We start from the raw sequence: 20,229 nt of genomic DNA, 5'->3' as shown, positions 1-20,229 counted from the left end.
TGCAATGACTGTGCTTTTTCGCGAATGTGCTTGTTAAATCACCCGTTTGGCGAAGTAGGCTGTGATTCAATGATAAATTAACATCAATTATATGCAACGCAGGACACGCTAGATAAACTAGTAATATCATCAACAATGTGTAGTTAACTAGTGATTGTTAAGATTTAGTTTTTTATAAGATACATTTAATGCTAGCTAGCACCTTACCTTGGCTCCTTGCTGCACTCGCATAACAGGTAGTCAGCCTGCCATGCAGTCTCTCTTGTGGAGTGCAATGTAATGGGCCATGTAATGACCTAAGTATCTCTGTGTGCAAACAGACTAACGAGACTCTACTGTAAATCAAGCAGACAATAACATTATAAACATTAATTTGTTAGAGATGTTGGATCCAACGTGGAGCACGGCATAACTGTCTTTACCAGAGTAATGAATGAAGAAACACTTTGGCTGTAGTTGCATGTCGTGATGTTTCTCATGTGACTGTCATTCAGAAAATGATTTCCGCGATTTGCTGATGATAGTTGAACATGTGACTGTAACTACACAGCTACAGTATTAAGAATTCTGAGTAATTATTGAAAAACCACATTAATGACAGTATCCATTTGGGTGTTGTCAATCAACTTAAAGTGACTTGGATTTAGCAAACTCTGAAATGATTTAGGATTTCTGTGCCCATGAAAACTGTTTTCCCAGCGTAACATAAAGAGACACTAAATGTTACGTAGTTAGTGAATTTCAGAGATCTGAATACAAAAAAACTGTCTGACAGCAAGATCCAGTATTTAAGTTCATCATATGACAAGCTTAACGTTATAACTACTGTTTCCTGAAGGAGGGAAACTAGGTACAACATACTATTAAATCCACACCTCGCTGGAAGCCCCGCCTTCTACAGGTGATGAGCGAGAGACTCGGATTTATTTGTTAAATTTAATACCGCACTTCACCAACCCATGAAGTGGCGGGGCCAAACAAGTGTTGTAACTCGTTCATAATTGGCACAAAGATAGGTAGAAATGGTCAGATAAATTGGCACTCAAAATGGAAGTGGAAAAAGTGTACCAATTTTACCAGAAACGTCAGGAGCATAATGTCAGAATTTACGAAGGCCAGCAGCAGATCGGGAATTGGTTATTTTCTTCTGGTTAAATTGATCTCTGGTTTCCTCAAGTCATTTGTGTGTCTTAATTATTTAATCAAACGCTTGAAACATCAGTTCAGTTCAAGTTCTATATGGTTCTGTGTGTCTATATGGAAAAATACACGTCATAACATTTCAAACAATCAATTTACCAATTGAAAGAAAATACTTTTAAAAATTTATCTGGGACAGCCCTAGAACATACAACATACATGCATTCAGTCTCTTTTTACACATTTTGTTACGTTAGTCTTATTCTAAAATGGACATTTTTTATTAAATTATCTTCAGACAATACCGGTGCTTGTATCTCTGTAGGTCATGCCAGTAGGCTACAGTAGGTTAAATCTCTCTAGTTCATGCCAGTAGGTTACAGTAGGTTGTATCCAAGTGGTTCTCTCTCTCTAGGTCATGCCAGTAGACAACAGTAGGTTGTATCTCTCTAGGTCATGCCAGTAGGCTACAGTAGGTTAAATCTCTCTAGTTCATGCCAGTAGGTTACAGTAGGTTGTATCCAAGTGGTTCTCTCTCTCTAGGTCATGCCAGTAGACAACAGTAGGTTGTATCCAAGTGGTTGTATCTCTCTAGGTCATGCCAGCAGGTTACAGTAGGTTGTATCTCTCTAGGTCATGCCAGTAGGCTAGAGTAGGTTTCATCTCTCTAGGTCATGCCAGTAGGCTACAGTAGGTTGTACCTCTCTAGGTCATGCCAGTAGGCTGTATCTTTCTAGGTCATGCCAGTAGGCTACGGTAGGTTGTATCTCTCTAGGTCATGCCAGTATGTTACAGTAGGTTGTATCTCTCCAGGTAATGCCAGTAGCCTACAGTAGGTTGTATCTCTCTAGGTCATGCCAGTAGCCTACAGTAGGTTACAGTAGGTTGTAACTCTCTAGGTCATGCCAGTAGGCTACAGTAGGTTGTATCTCTCTAGGTCATGCTAGTAGGTTACAGTAGGTTGTATCTCTCTAGGTCATGCCAGTAGGCTACAGTAGGTTGTATCTCTCTAGGTCATGCTAGTAAGCTACAGTAGGTTGTATCTCTCTAGGTCATGCCAGTAGGTTACAGTAGGTTGTATCCAAGTGGTTCTCTCGCTCTAGGTCATGCCAGTAGGCAACAGTAGGTTGCATCTCTCTAGGTCATGGCAGTAGGTTACAGTAGGTTGTATCCAAGTGGTTCTCTCTCTCTACATCATGCCAGTAGGCAACAGTAGGTTGCATCTCTCTAGTTCATGCCAGTAGGTTACAGTAGGTTGTATCCAAGTGGTTCTCTCTCACTAGGTCATGCCAGTAGGCAACAGTAGGTTGTATCCAAGTGGTTGTATCTCTCTAGGTCATGCCAGTAGGCTACAGTAGGTTAAATCTCTCTAGTTCATGCCAGTAGGTTACAGTAGGTTGTATCTCTTTAGGTTATGCCAGTAGGCTACAGTGGGTTGTATCTCTCTAGGTCATGGCAGTAGGTTACAGTAGGTTGTATCCAAGTGGTTCTCTCTCTCTAGGTCATGCCAGTAGACAACAGTAGGTTGTATCCAAGTGGTTGTATCTCTCTAGGTCATGCCAGCAGGTTACAGTAGGTTGTATCTCTCTAGGTCATGCCAGTAGGCTAGAGTAGGTTTCATCTCTCTAGGTCATGCCAGTAGGCTACAGTGGGTTGTATCTCTCTAGGTCATGGCAGTAGGTTACAGTAGGTTGTATCCAAGTGGTTCTCTCTCTCTAGGTCATGCCAGTAGACAACAGTAGGTTGTATCTCTCTAGGTCATGCCAGCAGGTTACAGTAGGTTGTATCTCTCTAGGTCATGCCAGTAGGCTAGAGTAGGTTTCATCTCTCTAGGTCATGCCAGTAGCCTACAGTAGGCTACAGTAGGTTGTAACTCTCTAGGTCATGGCAGTAGGTTACAGTAGGTTGTATCCAAGTGGTTCTCTCTCTCTAGGTCATGCCAGCAGGTTACAGTAGGTTGTATCTCTCTAGGTCATGCCAGTAGGCTAGAGTAGGTTTAATCTCTCTAGGTCATGCCAGTAGCCTACAGTAGGCTACAGTAGGTTGTAACTCTCTAGGTCATGCCAGTAGGCTACAGTAGGTTGTATCTCTCTAGGTCATGCCAGTAGGCTACAGTAGGTTGTATCTCTCTAGGTCATGCTAGTAGGTTACAGTAGGTTGTATCTCTCTAGGTCATGCCAGTAGGCTACAGTAGGTTGTATCTCTCTAGGTCATGCTAGTAAGCTACAGTAGGTTGTATCTCTCTAGGTCATGCCAGTAGGTTACAGTAGGTTGTATCCAAGTGGTTCTCTCGCTCTAGGTCATGCCAGTAGGCAACAGTAGGTTGCATCTCTCTAGGTCATGGCAGTAGGTTACAGTAGGTTGTATCCAAGTGGTTCTCTCTCTCTACATCATGCCAGTAGGCAACAGTAGGTTGCATCTCTCTAGGTCATGGCAGTAGGTTACAGTAGGTTGTATCCAAGTGGTTCTCTCTCACTAGGTCATGCCAGTAGGCAACAGTAGGTTGTATCCAAGTGGTTGTATCTCTCTAGGTCATGCCAGTAGGCTACAGTAGGTTAAATCTCTCTAGTTCATGCCAGTAGGTTACAGTAGGTTGTATCTCTTTAGGTTATGCCAGTAGGCTACAGTGGGTTGTATCTCTCTAGGTCATGGCAGTAGGTTACAGTAGGTTGTATCCAAGTGGTTCTCTCTCTCTAGGTCATGCCAGTAGACAACAGTAGGTTGTATCCAAGTGGTTGTATCTCTCTAGGTCATGCCAGCAGGTTACAGTAGGTTGTATCTCTCTAGGTCATGCCAGTAGGCTAGAGTAGGTTTCATCTCTCTAGGTCATGCCAGTAGGCTACAGTGGGTTGTATCTCTCTAGGTCATGGCAGTAGGTTACAGTAGGTTGTATCCAAGTGGTTCTCTCTCTCTAGGTCATGCCAGTAGACAACAGTAGGTTGTATCCAAGTGGTTGTATCTCTCTAGGTCATGCCAGCAGGTTACAGTAGGTTGTATCTCTCTAGGTCATGCCAGTAGGCTAGAGTAGGTTTCATCTCTCTAGGTCATGCCAGTAGCCTACAGTAGGCTACAGTAGGTTGTAACTCTCTAGGTCATGGCAGTAGGTTACAGTAGGTTGTATCCAAGTGGTTCTCTCTCTCTAGGTCATGCCAGCAGGTTACAGTAGGTTGTATCTCTCTAGGTCATGCCAGTAGGCTAGAGTAGGTTTAATCTCTCTAGGTCATGCCAGTAGCCTACAGTAGGCTACAGTAGGTTGTAACTCTCTAGGTCATGCCAGTAGGCTACAGTAGGTTGTATCTCTCTAGGTCATGCCAGTAGGCTACAGTAGGTTGTATCTCTCTAGGTCATGCTAGTAGGTTACAGTAGGTTGTATCTCTCTAGGTCATGCCAGTAGGCTACAGTAGGTTGTATCTCTCTAGGTCATGCTAGGAAGCTACAGTAGGTTGTATCTCTGTAGGTCATGCCAGTAGGTTACAGTAGGTTGTATCCAAGTGGTTCTCTCGCTCTAGGTCATGCCAGTAGGCAACAGTAGGTTGCATCTCTCTAGGTCATGGCAGTAGGTTACAGTAGGTTGTATCCAAGTGGTTCTCTCGCTCTAGGTCATGCCAGTAGGCTACAGTAGGTTGTATCTCTCTAGGTCATGGCAGTAGGTTACAGTAGGTTGTATCCAAGTGGTTCTCTCTCTCTACGTCATGCCAGTAGGCAACAGTAGGTTGCATCTCTCTAGGTCATGGCAGTAGGTTACAGTAGGTTGTATCCAAGTGGTTCTCTCTCACTAGGTCATAACAGTAGGCAACAGTAGGTTGTATCTCTCTAGGTCATGGCAGTAGGTTACAGTAGGTTGTATCCAAGTGGTTCTCTCTCTCTACGTCATGCCAGTAGGCAACAGTAGGTTGCATCTCTCTAGGTCATGGCAGTAGGTTACAGTAGGTTGTATCCAAGTGGTTCTCTCTCACTAGGTCATAACAGTAGGCAACAGTAGGTTGTATCCAAGTGGTTGTATCTCTCTAGGTCATGCTAGTAGGCTACAGTAGGTTGTATCTTTCTAGGTCATGCCAGTAGGCTACAGTAGGTTGTATCTCTCTAGGTCATGCCAGTAGGCTACAGTAGGTTGTATCTCTCCAGGTCATGCCAGTGGCCTACAGTAGGTTGTATCTCTCTAGGTCATGCCAATAGGTTACAGTAGGTTGAAACTCTCTAGGTCATGCCAGTAGGCTACAGTAGTTGTATCTCTTTAGGTTATGCCAGTAGAATACAGTAGGTTGTATCTCTCTAAGTCATGGCAGTAGGTTACAGTAGGTTGTATCCAAGTGGTTCTCTCTCTCTAGGTCATGCCAGTAGGCAACAGTAGGTTGTATCCAAGTGGTTGTATCTCAGTAGCCTACAGTAGGTTGGGTAGGTTGTAACTCTCTAGGTCATGCCAGTAGGCTACAGTAGGTTGTATCTCTCTAGGTCATGCCAGTAGGCTACAGTAGGTTGTATCTCCCTAGGTCATGCCAGTAGCCAACAGTAGGTTGTATCTCTCTAGGTCATGGCAGTAGGTTACAGTAGGTTGTATCCAAGTGGTTCTCTCTCTCTAGGTCATGCCAGTAGGCAACAGTAGGTTGCATCTCTCTAGGTCATGGCAGTAGGTTACAGTAGGTTGTATCCAAGTGGTTCTCTCTCTAGGTCATGCCAGTAGGCTGTATCTCTCTAGGTCATGCCAGTAGACTACAGTAGGCTATATCTCTCTAGGTCATGCCAGTAGGCTAAGGTAGGTTGTATCTCTCTAGGTCATGCCAGTATGTTACAGTATGTTGTATCTCTCCAGGTAATGCCAGTAGCCTACAGTAGGTTGTATCTCTCTAGGTCATGCCAGTAGGCTACAGTAGGTTGTATCTCTCTAGGTCATGCCAGTAGCCAACAGTAGGTTGTATATATCTAGGTCATGCCAGTAGGCTACAGTAGGTTGTATCCCTCTAGGTCATGCCAGTAGGCTACAGTAGGTTGTATCCCTCTAGGTCATGCCAGTAGATTACAGTAGGTTGTATCTCACTAGGCCATGTCAGTAGTTTACAGTAGGTTGTTTCTCTCTAGGTCATGCTAGTAAGCTACAGTAGGTTGTATCTCTCTAGGTCATGCCAGTAGGTTATAGGAGGTTGTATCCAAGTGGTTCTCTCTCTCTAGGTCATGCCAATAGGCAACAGTAGGTTGTATCTCTCTAGGTCATGCCAGTAGGCTATAGTAGGTTGTATCTCTCTTGGTCATGGCAGTAGGTTACAGTAGGTTGTATCCAAGTGGTTCTCTTGCTCTAGGTCATGCCAGTAGGCAACAGTAGGTTGCATCTATCTAGGTCATGGCAGTAGGTTACAGTAGGTTGTATCCAAGTGGTTCTCTCTCTAGGTCATGCCAGTAGGCAACAGTAGGTTGTATCCAAGTGGTTGTATCTCTCTAGGTCATGCCAGTAGGCTCAGGAGTTTAAATCTCTCTAGGTCATGCCAGTAGGTTACAGTAGGTTGTAACTCACTAGGTCATACCAGTAGGCTACTGTAGGCTGTATCGCTCTAGATCATGCCAGTAGGCTACAGTAGGTTGTATCTCTCTAGGTCATGCCAGTAGGATACAGTAGGTTCTAACTCTCTTGGTCATGCCAGTGGGCTACAGTAGGTTTTATCTTTCTAGGTCATGCCAGTAGCCAACAGTAGGTTGTATCTATCTAGGTCATGCCAGTAGGCTACAGTAGGTTGTATCTCTCTAGGTCATGCCAGTAGATTACAGTAGGTTGTATCTCACTAGGCCATGTCAGTAGTTTACAGTAGGTTCTCTCTCTCTACGTCATGCCAGTAGGCAACAGTAGGTTGCATCTCTCTAGGTCATGGCAGTAGGTTACAGTAGGTTGTATCCAAGTGGTTCTCTCTCTAGGTCATGCCAGTAGGCTGTATCTCTCTAGGTCATGCCAGTAGACTACAGTAGGTTATATCTCTCTAGGTCATGCCAGTAGATTACAGTAGGTTGTATCTCTCTAGGTCATGCCAGTAGGTTACAGTAGGTTGTATCTATCTAGGTCATGCCAGTAGGCTACAGTAGGTTGTATCTCTCTAGGTCATGCCAGTAGATTACAGTAGGTTGTATCTCACTAGGCCATGTCAGTAGTTTACAGTAGGTTGTATCTCTCTAGGTCATGCCAGTAGGTTACAGTAGGTTGTATCTCTCTAGGTCATGCCAGTTGCCAACAGTAGGTTGTAACTATCTAGGCAGTAGGTTGTATCTCTCTAGGTCATACCAATAGGCTACAGTAGTTGTATCTCTTTAGGTTATGCCAGTAGAATACAGTAGGTTGTATCTCTCTAGTTCATGGCAGTAGGTTACAGTAGGTTGTATCCAAGTGGTTCTCTCTCTCTCTAGGTCATGCCAGTAGGCAACAGTAGGTTGTATCCAAGTTGTTGTATCTCTCTAGGTCATGCCAGTAGGCTACAGTAGGTTGTATCTCTCTAGGCCATGTCAGTAGTTTACAGTAGGTTTTATCTCTCTAGGTCATGCTAGTAGGTTACAGTAGGTTGTATCTCTCTAGGTCATTCCAGTAGGCTACAGTAGGTTGTATCTCTCTAGGTCATGCTAGTAAGCTACAGTAGGTTGTATCTCTCTAGGTCATGCCAGTAGGTTACAGTAGCTTGTATCCAAGTGGTTCTCTCGCTCTAGGTCATGCCAGTAGGCTACAGTAGGTTGTATCTCTCTAGGTCATGGCAGTAGGTTACAGTAGGTTGTATCCAAGTGGTTCTCTCTCTCTCTACGTCATGCCAGTAGGCAACAGTAGGTTGCATCTCTCTAGGTCATGGCAGTAGGCAACAGTAGGTTGTATCCAAGTGGTTCTCTCTCTAGGTCATGCCAGTAGGCTGTATCTCTCTAGGTCATGCCAGTAGACTACAGTAGGTTGTATCTCTCTAGGTCATGCCAGTAGATTACAGTAGGTTGTATCTCTCTAGGTCATGCCAGTAGATTACAGTAGGTTGTATCTCTCTAGGTCATGCCAGTAGGCTAAGGTAGGTTGTATCTCTCTAGGTCATGCCAGTAGGTTACAGTATGTTGCATCTCTCCAGGTAATGCCAGTAGCCTACAGTAGGTTGTAGCTCTCTAGGTCATGCCAGTAGGCTACAGTAGGTTGTATCTCTCTAGGTCATGCCAGTAGGCTACAGTAGGTTGTATCTCTCTAGGTCATGCCAGTAGATTACAGTAGGTTGTATCTCTCTAGGTCATGCCAGTAGCATAAGGTAGGTTGTATCTCTCTAGGTCATGCCAGTAGGTTACAGTAGGTTGTATCTCTCCAGGTCATGCCAGTAGGCTACAGTAGTTGTATCTCTTTAGGTTATGCCAGTAGAATACAGTAGGTTGTATCTCTCTAAGTCATGGCAGTAGGTTACAGTAGGTTGTATCCAAGTGGTTCTCTCTCTCTAGGTCATGCCAGTGGGCTACAGTAGGTTTTATCTCTCTAGGTCATGCCAGTAGCCAACAGTAGGTTGTATCTATCTAGGTCATGCCAGTAGGCTACAGTAGGTTGTATCTATCTAGGTCATGCCAGTAGGCTACAGTAGGTTGTATCTCTCTAGGTCATGCCAGTAGATTACAGTAGGTTGTATCTCTCTAGGTCATGCCAGTAGCATTAGGGTAGGTTGTATCGCTCTAGGCCATGCCAGTAGATGACAGTAGGTTGTATCGCTCTAGGCCATGCCAGTAGATGACAGTAGGTTTTATCTCTCTAGGTCATGGCAGTAGGTTCAGTAAGTTATAACTCTAGGGCATGGCATTAGGTTACAGTAGGTTGCATCCAAGTGGTTTTATCTCTCTAGGTCATGCCAGTGGGCTAGTGTCGAATTTGGTCAACAACAAAATTAATGTCTTATTTGCTACGTGAGGTATACTTGATCAAACAGAAGTTTGGTAATTCTTCGGTTGTTATGTGGACAGGACACGTGAAATACCGACAACTTTGATAAAAACACTATTGGAGTTGTCTCCAGATCGCTATGCATATTCATGCTCATAGTTTAGCATCTCTATCCATTGAATACAGGCGGTTGACGTCAACAACCCTCATAGATGATAAACAATAGATAATAATAATAATAAGATCTATCATTTATTTGGATTGGTGGATACGCGGGAGCTAGACAACCCACCGTGCCGCTTTGTGGAAAACGACTCCACTTGTGAGGGCAGAGACATCTTGTCAGTATATCCATAATTGTTGGTGTAGCCAACCAAACTCTCACATGCCACTATTGGGGGGCACGGTGTGTAGTAAAACATCACTACATTAAAATCACTACATGCCATACCCCCCAGTCTGCGGTCAGCAGATAGACCCTTCTCAAATATATATGTTAAGTCACTTTTTGGAAACGGAACAGAGAAAACAAGGAGTAGCTTGCTCTCTACGTCGTCTGATTCTAGACATATCAGTCATCATCCCAGGGCCCTCCGTTGAAGAGGTATTGACGAGCCAACTCCAGATATCCAAAGTAGAAAACCAATTTAAGGCGGTACTTACTGGTGTTAATCGGATCTCCTATCTCCACCTCTTCATCTTTCAATGTGACAGTAATCGCCCCTTCCATCTTCACTCCAAAAACGGCATCCTCCTCTTCTTTCACAGTAACATTCTCCTCATCTTTCACTCTGAACGCGTCTTCCTCTTCTTTCACTGAAACGTCGTTCTCTTCTTTCACTGTAACAGCCTCACCCTCTACTTCTTGTTTTACTGTGACATCCTCCTCCTCTTTCACAACAATGTTCAGCCCCAGAGCTTCTTTCTCCGTCCAGCAGACCTCCTCTTCTTTAACAAGAGGGGAGATGTTTAGGGAGCTCATGTTCGGGGATGTTAGCTAGCTAGCTATTATCATTAGCGACTAGGCTAGTGCTAACTTAACCAGATAGATACTATAGCTGACTAATACAAAATAACGTAATATTAAATTAAATAGGTTCACAAGTAGATACGACAGAAGTGTGTCTAAAACTGTAGCTAATATACACCAAAAGCGTATAAATAGCTTGAATCTTTCGGCTATGTTGGCTAGACAGCTACCGAGGTGGTTGACGAGCTGTTTCTGAAGAACCGTCCACTAGATTACACGTCACGCTGGCAGCGTCGCCTGAAAGACGCACATTGCCGTCTGCTGACTGGAGGGGAAACGCAGTTGAGGATCATATTTTATTTTCAGACAAAGATTATTTTAAATGGATTTAATTAAATAATACTATTATGTTGAGACATACAAAGACCTGAATGTGTTGATTGATTAGTGCGAATAAAAAAGGTTTACTACCGCACATTTAAGGCAGTTTCATTAAGTCAACCTAAATCTAAATAAGTAACAATACATCATGTAGATGTATATAATGAACAGACTTGGTCCATACTGCTCCTACATGGTGTAACAATACACTACTGTACATAAGTTTGGAGTCACTTAGAAATGTCCTTGTTTTTTAAAGAAAATCAAAAAAATGTGTCCGTTAAAATAACATCAGATTGATCAGAAATTCCGTGTTGGCATTGTTTATGTTGTAAATGACTATTGTAGCTGGAAACGGCAGATTTTTTAAATGGAATATCTACATAGGTGTACAGAGGCCCATTATCAGCAACCATCACTCCTGTGTTCCAATGGCACATTGTGTTAGCTAATCAAAGTTTATCATTAGAAAACCATTTTGCAATTATGTTAGCACAGCTGAAAATGTTTGTGCTGATTTAACAAAGCTTTTGTAACCAGTGTGTGGTCCGTCTGGTTCTTTATCAAAGCTTTTGTAAACAGTGTTGTTGCATAACAATCAGGCAGTAGAACAACAATAATCATCACCCTCTTGACCAATCTTCCCTCCCCTTAACAATGGGTTTGATTCAGACCCTGTCAGTGTGCCAGGTGGACATTGTGTTTGATTCAGACCCTGCCAGTGTACCAGGTGGACATTGTGTTTGATTCAGACCCTGCCAGTGTACCAGGTGGACATTGGGTTTGATTCAGACCCTGTCAGTGTACCAGGTGGACATTGTGTTTGATTCAGACCCTGCCAGTGTACCAGGTGGACATTGGGTTTGATTCAGACCCTGCCAGTGTGCCGCCAGGTGGACATTGGGTTTGATTCAGACCCTGTCAGTGTACCAGGTGGACATTGTGTTTGATTCAGACCCTGCCAGTGTACCAGGTGGACATTGGGTTTGATTCAGACCCTGTCAGTGTACCAGGTGGACATTGTGTTTGATTCAGACCCTGCCAGTGTACCAGGTGGACATTGGGTTTGATTCAGACCCTGTCAGTGTACCAGGTGGACATTGGGTTTGATTCAGACCCTGCCCGCAGGGCCAGAAATGTATTCCAAGGTCTGTAACTTATAACCACAGAACCACCCCAGACCTTTCATGCATGACTAAAAACAGTATTCGATTTACTGCCATGGTCTAGTATGTCACCGCCTCAATGACACCATTCCCAATGCTGGCTGAGGTACGAGTAAAACATGACATATTATTTCCTAACCATTCACAATGCTGGCTGAGGTATGAGTAAAACATGACATATTATTTCCTAACCGTTCACAATGCTGGCTGAGGTACGAGTAAAACATGACATATTATTTCCTAACCATTCACAATGCTGGCTGAGGTACGAGTAAAACATGACATATTATTTCCTAACCATTCACAAAAAATCCTTACTCCTTAATCAACTAATCTCTCACTGTTCAACCAGAATAACATGAGTTGTGTCCGGAAATCATTAATTATCATGTTGCTCTCATGAAATGAACAAAATATTTCACAATCATTACCACTGCTGAAATTCACATAGAATACATAGAATAATTACAAGGATCATATTTCTCAGTTGCATTGACCTGCAGACATCAGACACGCCTTTCCCGTATGAACATGTGACTGAAAAGTAACCAAATCACATGGATTTATGCTATGATGAAAGCAGGGGAAGCTACTCCATTGTTGATGAAAGCAGGGGAAGCTACTCCATTGTTGATGAAAGCAGGGGAAGCTACTCCATTGTTGATGAAAGCAGGGGAAGCTACTCCATTGTTGATGAAAGCAGGGGAAGCTACTCCATTGTTGAGGAAAGCAGGGGAAGCTACTCCATTGTTGAGGAAAGCAGGGGAAGCTACTCCATTGTTGATGAAAGCAGGGGAAGCTACTCCATTGTTGAGGAAAGCAGGGGAAGCTACTCCATTGTTGAGGAAGCTAGAGGCGTCACTACAGACTCTGGTTCAAATCCAGGCTGTTTCACAACAGGCCGTGATTAGGAGTCCCATAGGGCAGCGCACAATTGGCCCAGCATCGTCTGGGTTAGGGTTTGTCCGGGGCAGGCCGTCAATGTAAATAAGAATTTGTTCTTAACTGACATGCCTAGTTAAATAAAGGTTAAATATATTTAAAACATGTAGCTTCATTACACCGTTACACTGGCTGTGCTGCCATCCTGTTAGAAGGTAACAGATTATTTTATTACAATGGTTAAATTGGATTTTCATTGTGTTCAATGGTGTTATTTGCCCCCTAGTGGAGCTTTCTGGTACTTAGAAAGACTACGCAAACAGGAAGTAGAGAATTTGTTCTGCACGCATAGAAGCAGCTACAAACAACGCTACGGTGCAGGTCATTCAATGTAGTTATTTCTTGTCACGCTTCAGCCTTGGAAAATATTTGTTTGCAAGTTCGATTCAAGCATTTAGTTAATGATGATAATCTTGTTATTGATAGAGTTGCTTACATATCAATGTTGGTTGCATTTACTCACAAATTGCAATGCCTTTCATGTATGTCGTTAGCTGTATTACTTTGCTCGTGCGTCATGCAAACGAATTGTAAAATATACAATACTGTAGTTTGTTACTGTTTCTAGTGTAATATGCTTTGTTATTCTACATAGATGGTTGTACATTATTAGAGTAATGAAAGGAGCCAATTACCATATGAGTAACAATTAGCTATATGGTTTGGCATCATGCCAGATGCATGGTACCTTAGCACGTGCTTTGTATTTATGCAACTTCAAATGTTTAATGTACTGCTACAGTATGTCGGTGTGAATTGAATACTAAAGCATATTCTTTTCTGTATTTTGCAGTTTCACAACATAAACGTTTTCAATATATTCATTCAAGAAAAGTCACGCCTTGGGAGTTTTATTGAAGACTTAGTTGTTAGCTATCTGTCTAGTTTTGCATGGGAACGCAACTCAAGGGCAGAATAGTGAAAAAACAATCACAGCGGGCTCAAGCACAAGAATAACTGCACACGGTGGTTATGTTTCTACATTCATCAGCCAACAAAGCCTCTTATCCTAGGGAAGACCAGCAGTCTACGATGCAACAACCAGAGCCAGGTGTTCAACAGAGAGAGATGGAAGAGCCTCTTCAGCACATTGGGACCAAGTCTCAATCTACAAGATCAAGGTCATCAAAACAGTCAAGCAGATCCTCAACGGCGAGTTCTGCAGCCGTCAAAGCACGCGCCAAGTCCCCTATGCTGAGAAGGAAGCTTCTGTTATGAAGCAAAAAGCTGACCTCGAGGCAACTTTATATGTTCTCCAAGTTGAGAGAGCAGCTGCTGCTGCATTGGCTGAAGCTGCAGCCTTTGAAGAAGCTGTAGGATCAGAACGCAGAGAGCTTCGCAAAGAACTAGACACAGGCACACAGCCCTTAAGTCCAGTCCAACGTACATGTGAGTATGTGCAACAACATGCTAGGCCCTACTTTGCTGAACTTCCATTTGAAGTGGAGAAACAAGAGGTTAGTGTTGACCCAGCTACATGCCATAATCAAGAAAGTAGCAAACAACAGAACATGAGCAGAGACTCTCCGTTCAAAAGAAATGAACAACAGCATGGTGGAAATGGAAAGCAAGCCCACTTCCAGTCACACACACAAAACTTCCCTGAGTCACAAGTGGCACCAGACCTCATCAAGTACCTCCTACGACGTGAGATGGTGAGTTCCGGACTCCTGAAGTTTGATGATCGCCCTGAAAATGATTGGGCATGGAAAGCATCCTTTCTCAATGCGACCAGAGACTTGAATTTATCAGCCAGGGAAGAGTTAGATCTAATTACCAAGTGGCTAGGGGCAGAGTCGTCTGAGCAAGCAAACAGAATTAGATCTGTCCATATTTTCAACGCCACAGCAGGACTTAACATGGTCTGGCAACGACTAGAAGAGTGCTATGGTACACCCGAAGTGATCGAGAATGCACTGTTGAAGAAAATTGATGATTTTCCAAAACTGGCTAACAAAGACGATCACAAACAAAGAGAACTAGGTGACATTCTTCTCGAACTGGAGTGCGCTAAAGTAGAAGGGTACCTTCCAGGCCTCGCTTATCTGGACACATCTCGGGGGGTAAACCCTATTGTAGAGAAACTTCCATTCAGTTTACAAGAAAAATGGATAGCACAGGGATCCAAATATAAGAAGGACTATCGGGAAGCATTCCCACCATTCTTGTTCTTCTCGAGATTCATCAGGAACCTCTTATAAAGTGTTGTGGGTTTAGATACAAAACTCTAGATGAGCGCAAATCATATCTCAAAGACAATGGCATTTGTTTCCGATGTTGTGGGTCAACTCAGCACAGAGCTAAAGACTGTAAGGTTTCAATCAAGTGCTCTGAGTGCGACAGTGACAGACATCTTGCTGCTCTGCATCCAGGCCCAGCCCCTTCAAATACAGACACCGCTACAGCAGAGACAGAGCATGGCGGGGAGCAAGGTGACGATGCTCTTCTATCTGTCACCTCAAAGTGTACAGAGATCTGTGGTGAGGCAGTCAATCCAAGATCATGTTCTCTTGGGAGTTTTATTGAAGACTTAGTTGTTAGCTATCTGTCTAGTTTTGTATGGGAATGCAACTCAAGGGCAGAATACTGGCATACAAACTTAGTAGCACAGAGTAGATCATCCATATGACCTTGGGAAATAGTGCATTGTGGGTAGTTTAGAAGATTTCCCTAAATAAGTTAATAAATATGTAATAACGCAAAAACATAACTGTTTGTACTTATAGGTAACCATAGCGTGACTACAACTAGCTTACTAAGTCTTTAACCACACTGTATTGTTACACTGGTGAGTAAAATGCTCACCTACACTTTAACTTGTTGTCTGAAGATAAAATATACATTTTACTCAACTGCGTTACCCACTCCAGTCAGCAGATGGAGGTCTGCGACTTTAAAGCAATGCTGCTGGTGTGACGTATTATCTAGTGGACGAAACGCTTCTTTTAACAGCAGCAAGAGTTAAGTCAGTCACCTCGGTCGCTTGCTAGACAAAATAGCCGAACCAATATAGCTCTTTAGATGCATTAGTGTATATTAGCCACTGTGTTTTAAACCCACTTCTGTCGTCGAGTTAGTTATCCGATTTAATTTCATATTTACGGTGTTGTTATTAGTCAGCTAGCGGGCTGGTTAAGTTAGCATTAGCCTAGCCAGCTAACATCCCAGACCATGCGATCACTAAGCTACTCTTCTGCCCAAGAAGAGGAGGATATCACACTGAAACAAGAAGTAGAGGGTGAGGCCGTTACTGTGAAAGAAGAGGAAGACGCGTTCAGAGTGAAAGAGGAGGAGGATGTTACAGTAAAAAGAGAGGAGGATGCAGTTTATGGAGTGGAAGAGGAGGAGGGAGAGATGACTGTTACATCGAAAAAGGAGGAGGAGGAGGAAGAAGAGGAGGAAACTGGATACCTGGTCCCGGTTTCCCAAACGCATCTTAAGGCATCCAATGGTTCTAACGATGAATTTAACCGTAAGATGGTTTTGAGAAACCGTTCTCTGATTAACACTAGTAAGTACTGTCTTAAAAACAGAGGCACAAACTCTGCAGTTGTTGAGCTGATATTTGGTGTTAAAGCGGAAATCTGCAATTGCTACATCCATATTGTGACTTTTAAATTATTTATTTATAGCCATTGATTCTTGAAGAATATAACACATGCCTCATGAGCTTAGTTCAACTGTTGTAACCCATCAGAACCCAAAATAAGCTTCTTTTTTTTCCTTCAAATTCATAGAGAAAGCTATTGTAGAAAAACGTAACCCAACACCTAGCGACCTCGTGAAGAAGTTCAGACATCTTGGCGTAACAGTTGTAAGGTGTTGGCATGACAGTCGCTGGACCCAAGTTTGACTTCAGCTCAGGGCTACCCCCTGAATTCACTACACTATGAATACAAGGACTGGCCATGCATGAGGTCATAATGATAGTTTAACCAGGTTTCTAGGCTATATTGTATATTCTAGAATGGCCAGTGAAGATTTCCTGTGGGGGTCAAGTTATTAGGGCTGTTGATAAGTCACCATATAATATTCTGCCAATGTATTTTCATGCCATTACATCAATATGCCCAACCAGAAGAGAGAGAACTCTTCCTGAACCACCTCGTCCTGCTGGCCTTCATAAATTCTGACGTTGCTGGTAATAGGCTACACAAGCATCTTACCATTTATACTGATCTGCATGCCAGTTATGATTTTAATATTCTCATTTTCATGGAACAGTTCAATTCCATTGATAAAGTATCTCAAAATCATTGTCTGTGATTAATCTACATTCTATCTAAATCTAAATGAAATTTATACTATTCATTTATACTAACTTTTATTGCTAACTATGTAAAAAATATCCTACAAATAAAAACATTGCAAATATCCTGTAAATCACATGGCCTGTCTACAACAAACTTGAAACATTGTTTAAAATAATTCTGGGCTCTCGGTTTCCCGCGCCAGTGAGTTTGGGACCGACACAGTTGTTGGCTATTTGTAAAAGGGATAAGAAGTAATCAGGTATTTTATGACATTTCCAATGCATTACATTTGTCCCTTTCGTGCTGAGTGGTTATCGAAAGGGCGAGAGCTGGAAATGTTTTTCAAATACTTTAAGGAACTATTCTCATTTGCAATTGATTTTGATTAGACATTGTATACATGCTGTTTGAGGTGAAGATAATTTTGCTTTGAGAAGCTCCACAACTCATTAGTGGTGGTGCGTTAAGACGATCAGAAATACTATCAGACATCCCCAAGTAGGCACATTTCTAGGCCTATTTGCACTCCGGCCAGGTAGATAAGTCCTACTTCTATATGCTACAGTAGGTCTATGTTAGGTGAAGTTATGGGTCCTACAGTAGGTCTATGTTGTTGTTAGGTGAAGTTTTGTGCCAATTTGGCAAACACTTAGTGTACAATCCCTCATTGTCAGGCTGATGGATAAGCTAGCCAAAGAGCATTTTACTGGTTGAAGTGTTTTTTAAAAAGTATAAAGCAGTTGATTTGTGACAAAAATCTCAAACATCATATTAAGCAGGACATTCAAACGAGCCTTACAATTATAATCCAAAGTAGTGTGAAATGCACTCATAAACAACCTGGAAATGGAGGTTACTCCCCTGAGTTTACCCCCATTCACATTCAGAATACATTGCGAAAAACTAAAAACTTTGCTTACCATTTTTGCTCCAGGCAGATATACTACATCCATAACTAGCGGTTTCCTCATTAGCAGGGAGGAGTTTCTACAACCAAATTGAGTGTGCATTGCCCTCGTGCCGCAATTTTAGTAAACACCGAAATTGTCCTATATTGGAGACCAAAAGTCGTCTGGCAAAAATATGACTTCTCTTGCTCATTTGAACTTTTACAGTGGATTTCTGCTGTTGTGGGCCTTTAAACATCTGTCTGACTTTGTTGTTCATGCAGGAGAGAGACATGACTATCGTAGATCCTCGGGGGAGCTTCAACAACATCATGATGCTGACGAGGCAGAGAAGAGTCTCTCCACAACAGAACACCTCAAGAAAGACCAGCAGAGACCCACAGGGAAGAGATCTCACCACTGCTCTGATTGTGGGAAGAGATTTACCTCATCAGGCATTAAAATTCATCAGACAATCCACACAGGACAGAAATCTTTTAGCTGTATTCAATGTGGGAAGAGTTTGACTCAGTCACCCAGCCTGATATCACACCATAGAACACACACAGGAGAGAAACCTTATAGCTGTGCTCAATGTGGGAAGAGTTTTACTACGTCTAGCAAGCGGACTACACACCATATAACACATACAGGAGAGAAATCCCCAGCTGTGGTCAGTGTTACCAGAGATAATCTGATAAAATACCTCTGATCAAACATCAGAAAATACATACATGAAGTAGTTGTTTCATGATATCAATGAATTAATGTCACAATGTAGAATGTTTAAACATTGTACTAGGAGTATTTTAATGTCACAATGTCGATCCGTAATCATTTGCCCCCTGTTCTATTGATTTCAACTTGATAGGGATATTAGCCTCACGGGAAAATCCAGGCTCTGAAATGAGTTACTATTTATGTGATTTAACAAAAAGTGACTAACAAAAAAAGAGATGTGTTGGCGACCCACTTGAATCAAAATGTAGCAATCTGTTTTTTACAAATTCTCCTCTAACCAGTGATGTACATATTATTCCCAGATTCCGTGTGGGTTTTGAGCTGTTAGTTTTAACAGGATGTGCAACCTCATCTCCCTCCTCTCGCACAAATGATTTTTGCGATGAGTTATGACAAATAAGTGTTGTGTTCGTTTGTTTAGCGACCCCTAAATTTAAATGCATCACTCCAAAATGTATCTGACTGTCTTCTGCAGGTTGTCCTGTAACCAGTGAGGTAAATTATATCTCCCATTTCCATGTGTTTTTTTAGTTGTGTTAGTTTCAACAGTACGTACAACCTGATTTCCCCCCTAATCGATATGTCATTTATTGCTACTTGTCAAAACAAGTGTTTTTGGTGCTTGTGCAGTTTATAAGGAGCTTGTTTAAAAAAATACAAGTAATACGATTATTGTGGCAGATGTTTGTGTGTAAATAAACATAACATGTGCTAGGTTTTCAATTTATCCCAAACTGTTTCTGCATATTGGTTATTGATTTGGACACGTTAAAACTGTGTTTTGACATTGGGCTATCCCACCTAGCAAAATGTAATTGAAAAGCAGTTGAAAATAACACTATGCAATCAAATATTCCATATATTACATTTCATGTAACATTTAGTAATGATAATTATTTATGAAACCAACTGACACATTTTTGGTACAATTTATATTGACATTGTTGACCTGCTTTTAGAATATCAGAGTTCATTCTCAGATGTGCCAACCCAAATGTACTAGAGCATGACATTGGGGACTGGGCCCCGATCCAACAACATGCCTATCGAGGGAACCCTCATAAGAGAGAGAAGCTCCGCAGTGAGGTTGAAAGTTACTACGGATATTGCAGGAGTTTCCTCTTGATATCAAACATGTCCGTGCTAAGGACAACTTGGTTGCTGATTGTCTCAAGGGTGGGCAGTCAAAAAGTGTTGTGTTTTGCCAGTGAGTTGCCATGGATCACAGTTTATTTGGACTGCAAGTTTTTCCGTATTGGAGATTAGTTTTGTTTGTGCTCGTTCCCAGTATGAGAGGAGTTGCTATTGTAACAGCATAGCTTCTGTCCCTCTCCTCACCCCTACCTGGGCTCGAACCATAGACCCACTGCACACATCGACAACAGCCACCCTCGAGGCATCGTTACCCATCGCTCCACAAAAGCCACGACCTTTGCAGAGCAGCTTCAAGGTCTCAGAGCGAGTGACGTCACCGATTGAAACACTGTTAGCGCGCACCCCGCTAACTAGCTAGCCACTTCACATTGGTTACACTATATTTTTTGAATGAACCTTTTTCCATAAAGTTAGTGAACCGAGGTGGCTGACTAGCTGTTAATATTGAAGAAGCGTTCCGTGCGCAAGATTATACGTCAGTGGCAGAATCACCTGAAAGACGCACATCGCCATCTGCTGACTGGAGTTGGTATCGCAGTTGAGAAAATACTTTCAGACAAAAAGCTAAAAAGCAACTGCCCCTAAAAACCAACGACTCCCTTTGAAAATGGGCTATGTTGCATCAAACATTTATTGACGTGTAAAAATGTACTAAGTGTAGCTAAATAGAATAACTTTGGTCATAACCACTCAGCACGTAACGACCAAGGACGTCGAATTATTGGCGATATCA

The 20,229-nt window shown here is 42.5% G+C and overlaps 2 protein-coding genes across 4 annotated transcripts in view; one reads left to right on the top strand and one right to left on the bottom strand.

Annotated features, from left to right (window-relative positions):
- Positions 1–10,370, bottom strand: part of LOC110487368 (gastrula zinc finger protein XlCGF57.1-like) — a 98,996-nt gene extending 88,626 nt beyond the window's left edge. For 2 of the 3 annotated variants that reach the window (XR_005035711.1, XM_036942384.1), the window contains exon 1: positions 9,665–10,365. Coding sequence is in view for 2 of the 3 variants with exons in the window: in XM_036942384.1 (XP_036798279.1) it covers positions 9,665–9,983 (319 nt within the window). In the remaining variant the exon portion in view is untranslated. Of the gene's footprint in view, positions 1–9,664 lie in introns of all 3 variants that reach the window. The other variant, XM_021559294.2, reaches the window with a different exon arrangement.
- A 5,023-nt stretch (positions 10,371–15,393) lies between these two features.
- Positions 15,394–19,170, top strand: LOC118938445 (oocyte zinc finger protein XlCOF7.1-like). Its single transcript, XM_036942414.1, has 2 exons — positions 15,394–15,971; positions 17,885–19,170. Exons 1-2 carry the CDS (start codon positions 15,632–15,634, stop codon positions 18,310–18,312), a joined length of 768 nt encoding a protein of 255 aa, XP_036798309.1. The 5' UTR covers positions 15,394–15,631; the 3' UTR covers positions 18,313–19,170.
- The last annotated feature ends 1,059 nt before the right edge of the window (positions 19,171–20,229 follow it).

Source organism: Oncorhynchus mykiss, chromosome 13, assembly GCF_013265735.2.
Source record: "Oncorhynchus mykiss isolate Arlee chromosome 13, USDA_OmykA_1.1, whole genome shotgun sequence".
NCBI classification, from domain to species: domain Eukaryota; kingdom Metazoa; phylum Chordata; class Actinopteri; order Salmoniformes; family Salmonidae; genus Oncorhynchus; species Oncorhynchus mykiss.
This window is presented reverse-complemented; position numbering and strand designations above follow the sequence as displayed.